Source organism: Diachasma alloeum, unplaced genomic scaffold, assembly GCF_001412515.2.
Source record: "Diachasma alloeum isolate Michigan unplaced genomic scaffold, Dall2.0 Dall_scaffold_00180, whole genome shotgun sequence".
In the NCBI taxonomy this organism is placed as follows: Eukaryota; Metazoa; Arthropoda; class Insecta; order Hymenoptera; family Braconidae; genus Diachasma; species Diachasma alloeum.
This window is the reverse complement of record NW_021680346.1, coordinates 1,598,762-1,604,940: the sequence shown is the minus strand read 5'-3', so window position 1 is coordinate 1,604,940 and position 6,179 is coordinate 1,598,762. Positions and strand designations below refer to the sequence as shown.

At 30.9% G+C, this 6,179-nt stretch overlaps 1 protein-coding gene across 2 annotated transcripts; it reads left to right on the top strand.

The window, feature by feature from the left end:
* Positions 1 to 1,038: 1,038 nt before the first annotated feature.
* Positions 1,039 to 5,742, top strand: LOC107043815 (pyridoxine/pyridoxamine 5'-phosphate oxidase). 2 transcript variants are annotated; one of them, XM_015265469.1, is made up of 6 exons: positions 1,039 to 1,180; positions 2,180 to 2,304; positions 3,694 to 3,784; positions 3,856 to 3,933; positions 4,476 to 4,678; positions 5,459 to 5,742. In XM_015265469.1, exons 1-6 carry the CDS (start codon positions 1,172 to 1,174, stop codon positions 5,586 to 5,588), a joined length of 636 nt encoding a protein of 211 aa, XP_015120955.1. In that variant the 5' UTR covers positions 1,039 to 1,171; the 3' UTR covers positions 5,589 to 5,742. The 2 variants fall into 2 exon arrangements, with proteins under 2 accessions (XP_015120955.1, XP_015120953.1); XM_015265467.1 differs by having other exon boundaries at positions 3,685 to 3,784.
* Positions 5,743 to 6,179: the final 437 nt, after the last annotated feature.

Below are 6,179 nucleotides of genomic sequence, written 5' to 3'. Positions count from 1 at the left end.
ATTAGAATTCTATTGAAAAATCGTGTTCGTTTTAAGCGCCATTTCTATAGAAGATTATACGCTTTCTCCAGGAATTCTATTGAATTTTTATTGAAAGTCTATAAGAATTTTCTTGAAGTTTTATAACAATTCTATTAAACTTCTATTAGGAGTCTATAAGAATTCTATTGAATTTCTATTGGAATTCTATCGGAATTCTCTTGAATCTTTACAAGAATTCTATTAAAAAATTGAATCCACGAAATTCTATTGAATCTCTATTGCAAGTCTATAAGAATTCTCCTTAGAATTTCTATAGAAATCCTAGAGAATAAAAGAATTCTTGTATAAAAAATCAACATTTATTGACTTTTCTCTCTGGAATATTCATCAAAAAAATTCAGCTGAATTCATATAATTTCAAACACAATTTTGACAGAAATACTATTCAAAAACCAATAAATTTCCCTAGCGTTAGATTTTTCGTCTAATTTTTTCATACACGCTCCAATAAAAAATTATTATCGTTACCAAAAGTCGTTAGCAGGATATTTTACTCGTCTCATAAAAACGTTAACTCATGAGAATAAAGATTCACTCGTAACAGCGGAAATTTCATTTGCGTTGTGGTCGAAACAAATTTTCCGAAATTCATAAATCAGTTTTTGTTTCGATCTCAATAAACTGCATTCATACGACAAAAAAATTCCACGTGAATATTTATAAAATAGATCTACAACTGTAAATAATGGCTAAAGTGCAGTGGATCTGAAAATCACTGCCAATTGTTAAGATATTTTAATAGTTTTGTATGATTATTGTATTTTTATGGAGATAAATAAAGTACAATTTCGTTACTCATTAATTGTCGTCATCAAATGGGTTGTGAAACGTCATAACGGCTGCATTGATGCGCGTAATGATCTCAATTATTACTTGCGCAATTTATGGTTTCGTTACCCCGCTGAGATTATCTTTTTTTAGCTTGCAAATAAAGTGAGCGGTGGAAGGGGAATTGCACGTTGAAATAGCGATACTTGAGGCAGTTGAGAGGGAACTTTCGACGAGATCGGAGGCGTCCACGCAAGTGCAATTCTATCGACTGGGTATTTAAACTGCTGGAGTAAAACAGTTGTTCTTCAGTCTGTTGGACGAAGAGATAAATCCGGCGAAAGATTTTGAAGAAGAAAGAATGGCGAATGTAAGGCGCATCTAATTATTTTGGAATTTCAAGAGATTACCAATATTTAATATTTTTTAATTTTATTTCATAGGGGAGGGTGGGGCAAAATGGAACGCGGGGCAAAATGGAACGGTACAAAAAACGAATATAGAGCGAAATTCAGACAACTTTGTTTTTTCACCTTATGTGCGCTCAAAAATGATGATTCGGGGTTAAGTCAGTGACATCAGTCTACTCTGAAGTTATCGCTATCTTGTAATCTAAGGGAGATAGAAGAATTTTGATAAGGACCTTTTTTATAGCCCTTGAAATTCTCTACAAAAAGGTCCTTATAAAAATTTTGCTATCTTCATTGTAAAAAAGATAATTCAAGGTTAAAAAACTGAAGAAAAATCTGATGTCTGTAAATTCAATTATAGAGTAATAGACGATTATAGATAAATAAATAAGACCTTTGTAATATCATTATTGTTCTATGAATAAATTGAATATTAAAAAAAGGTCCTATAGTTCTGAAAACCAAAATTCACTACCGTTCCATTTTGCCCTACTCTCCCCTTTTCTTGAAAATTAATAGAAATCTGGAAAGTTAAGGTAAATGAATTTTTGAATTTTCAATTGATTGAAAATTAAAGAATACATTATATGATTTAGTTTACTAAAGTTTACTAATGTTTTGATTGAAGATTCAGATGAGGAATTCTCATCCTTCGGCTCTTCAAAAATTTCGAATTCCAATGAATTTTCATTATTTTTCCCCTGTATCGAAATCAGTCACTGTTTTGAAAATATTTAGACAAGTGCTTATGAAATTTCAGTTTTCTTTCAACGTTCTTTCTTTTATTTTTTAAAAATGTATTTTCATTTTTTTTTAATTTTGTCTGAAAAATTTTTATTGTCCAATGCGCATTTGTTGTTTTACTTAAGCCTGAGTCATTCCCGAAAGTAAACATGAGGATGACATTAATTAAACAGGCAATGACACGCTTTTTAAAATTTATTTTCGGTTCATTGAAGGGGACAAGTTCGGTCGAGTCGGGACTATCGAGGATTGATTTGCCGTCTGATGATCCTTTAGTTCTTTTTACCAAGTGGCAGACCGAATCGAGGAAATCCATTATTTGTTTGTCTACAAGTTCCGCGTGAGTACACATTGCAGTTGACTTGGAATGATTTCATTAAGGCCCGGGTGTACTATCTTTCGAACGCTATCTCGATGTTTTTTTTCATCTTTAGTCATCTGAAATTGTCAAGTAAGTCCTGCATCATGCAGAAATTTTGAAAAATTATCAATGAATAATCAAAGAAAAGTAGAAAAAATTATTAATTTTTTCAAAGAGCATTTTTAATTTATATTCAGAATAAGTTGAATAAGAAGAAAGTGAAAAATGTATCTGATTTATGGTGCCAAATGACGGCCTGTCACCCAATATCATGCAGGGGGAAGACTGATTTCGTAGATCTTTCCCCACACTGCACAGAGACATTTATTACGGAAAAGGCTCTTTGAAAAAAGTTGTAATATTTTGGAGAATTTTTTAATCACAATTTTATCACATAAAAATGGCAGATGACTACATACCACTGTTTTGAAAATTGAGATACCTAGCTGTCACTTGCCATGAGGAGTTGGTGTTTTGTTATCCACCATGGAAAATGACAGCCAATAGATAATTTGCCACAGCGAATCAGATATTTGTAATTTCCACTTTTTTCAACTCATTCTGAGTTTCAATTAAAAACGCCCTTTGAAAAAGTTGAGAATTTTTTCTATTTTTTTCATCATTCTATCATAATTTTTGGGAATGTCTACATGATGTTCCAATCAATTGACAATTTTGAATTACGAAAGATTAAAAAAATCCAGATAACATTCGAAAGATAGTACGCCCGGGCCTTAATTCGAAATAAATGATTGTAGGGGAATTGAACTAATCGAATAAATCACGATTGGTGATAGGCATATCAATCAATCATAATTACCATTAAATTGTGAAGTTTAAGTCAATTTTTAACATAAATCTTAAAATTCTAAATATTAAATTAACCATCAATTTGACGATTATTTGGATAATCGAAAAATCAAGTGCCTAAATTTAGAATGAGCTTGTTAACTAAAAATTACATTTTAAAATTATCAAATATTTTATTCACCATTAATCGGAAAATTTAGTTCATAAATTTTATAGGGGAGGATGGGGTAAAATGGACACTTTTGATTTTTGTAAAATTATTCATAACTCACAGACAAATTTATTAATGAAGATCAGTTTAAGCTCATCTCAAAGGGAAAAAATTGTTGTTTATATTGAAAAAAAAAGATTAAATTTCGTCCACATTTTAACTCGTCATTAACATTTTTAAAAAAGTCAAAAGTGTCTGTTTCACCCCAACCTCCCCTAATATTTTGAATTTGTTAAATATAGTTAAACTTTGAATAATATAATGAGATAATCCCCTTTTAATATTGTCAAAATCTAATATTATGGCCCATCCCTGATCACGATGCATCTCTCTTGCAGAGACAATAGACCTCATTCGAGACACGTAATGCTGCGAACTTACGACAAAAGCGGATTTGTTTTTGTCACCGATAGTAGAAGCCGTAAAGCCCGCGAATTGGTATAACATATCAGAACATATCGAATTCAACATGTGTAATCGAGTGACTTCCGGTTATTCTTCGATTTCAGAATGAGAATGCAATGCGCGCCGCTATATGTGTCTATTGGGTGCACAAAGACGATAAGAAGAAATCCGTTTTGAGACAGGTGTAGTATTCAATTCGTAAACAATCAGGATATTTGAATAAATCACTTGGTTTAATGCGTCGTACGAAAAAATTTCGTAGAAAAATCTAGTGCATTCAGAAAATTTAATTGAATTCCGATTAGACTTCTGTTTTAAAAAATTAGCAGTTTTTCATTGCGTTTTCTCATTAGAAATTTTCAATAAAAAATACTTTATGGAAAAAGTCCGTAGATTTTCATTTTTCTGCACAATTTATTCTATTGAAACATTCTCTATAGAAATTCCTGTCTAGATTTTCGAAGTTTTTTGGTTTTATTTATTTATTTTTTTGAAGGTTTACAGAAAAACCGAATTCTATTGCTTTTTTTTATGAAGTAGTCTCTGTTGAATATTTTCTAAGGAAAAAAGTCCTCAGAAAAGTTGCAGAATTCTTCAATACAAACAAAAAAATAATATTTTCAATAGAAGTCCAATAGAAATTCAATAAAATTTTCTAGCGAATGTTTTTTCCATTGTTTTTTCTGTAGGTTTTTCTATTCAATTTTTTCATGTGTGGCTTCAGGCGAGAATTGAAGGAACGGTGGAGGTTTGTCCCAGAAACGAAGTCGAGGGATTTTATAACGCAGATCCACTCTACTGCAAAATTCGAGCACATCTTTGCCATCAAGATGCTCCAGTTGAATGGGACGAATTGAAAAAACGACATGATGAGTTGCTCCGAGAAGCTCAAATGAACAGTTCTGCACTCCCTATGCCTGACCATTTGTAAGTGACGGCTTTATGATTGTAATACACTAAATTTATTGGAATAAACACCTGCGACAAAAAAAAACTTTATAAATAATCTTACGAGTTCACTGGAGAATTCTATTGGATTTCTATTTAACTTCTATTTTTTTTTCGATTCTACAGAGAAATTCCGTAGCTTCTACATGTTTTTTTTTCAATAGGAATGTTGAATGGAAAATACTCTATAGAAAAAATCATTACAATTGGATTTTTCTATAGAAGATATTCTATTGAGATATTTTCTCCAAAAACTCATCGGCTTAAATATTCTACTTTTTTACTATTTTGATGACAAAAAAAATCGAACAAAAAATAATAAATAAACATGAATAAATTGTAAATGAACATAAATACATAAATAAATTTTATTTGATTTTTTAACAATAAAAGCAGAAAAAATTAGAACAGACAGAACTTTAAAAATTCATGTCGAGGAATTCTCATAAAAAATGTCTGAAATTCTACTGATTTTTTGCATAAAATAATTTCATTGGACATGTTTCATGAAAAAAAATGTGCCGAAAAGCTGCGGAATTCTCCAGTAGAATTGGCCAAACACTAATAAAATTTTTGAATGGAAATCCAATAAATTTATGAATTTACTACTGAATTCGCTAGATTCATTTCGGAATTTTTTTCGTGCGTTGATTGCTCTCTAATTACGCAGTTATCCAATAATTGCCTAATTATGGATAAATCATAATTATTCACTTTAATTGATTGACTGTTACTGATTTCCATTGTCGATGATTCCAGTGTTGCATACAAATTGGTGCCTAATTGGATGGAATTCTATGCAGCAGACGATAAAAACTTTATCGCCGATCGATTTTTATTCTCTAAAGATCTTAACGGACAATGGATTCATCAGAGAATCGCTGCGTGATTATTTTCTCATTCTTATCGTCTTTTTTCTGTTGCTGCCACGAAACGTTAAGCTTATTTTTTTCCTACATATTCTATTTTATATGATGCAATGTGTTCAATGTTTAGCTTATTGACAGATAAATAAAGCAAAATATAATAATTTAAATAATTAATGGATTGTAACTCCATTGAACTCCACAAGACTTGATAGAGTGGATAAAAATTTTCCATTTGATAAATAAATAATGAATAAATAAAAATGATAACAAGATAAATAATTTAAGATGTTTGCGATTGTTTTTCGCAATAATTTAATTTGTGACCAGTCTCTTCTACCGTAACGAAGTATTTTCGGTTCCTTGTAAACAAAAACCGTACGGTTCGATACTCGTTGAACTTAACATCACTTATAAAATGGTATATTTTGTAATATCTGCGTGAGAAGTTCACTTTTCGGGGCGGTTTAGCGGACGTAAAGTGTCTGTTTTCCACACGGCGTGCGTAAAGTAAATTCTTCGCATAAATTGACTCAACCGTTTGTAATCCTTCCAAAAATCTACTCCTCATCAATTTACGGTGGTTATAATGTATTTCGATACGAGTGCGTAAA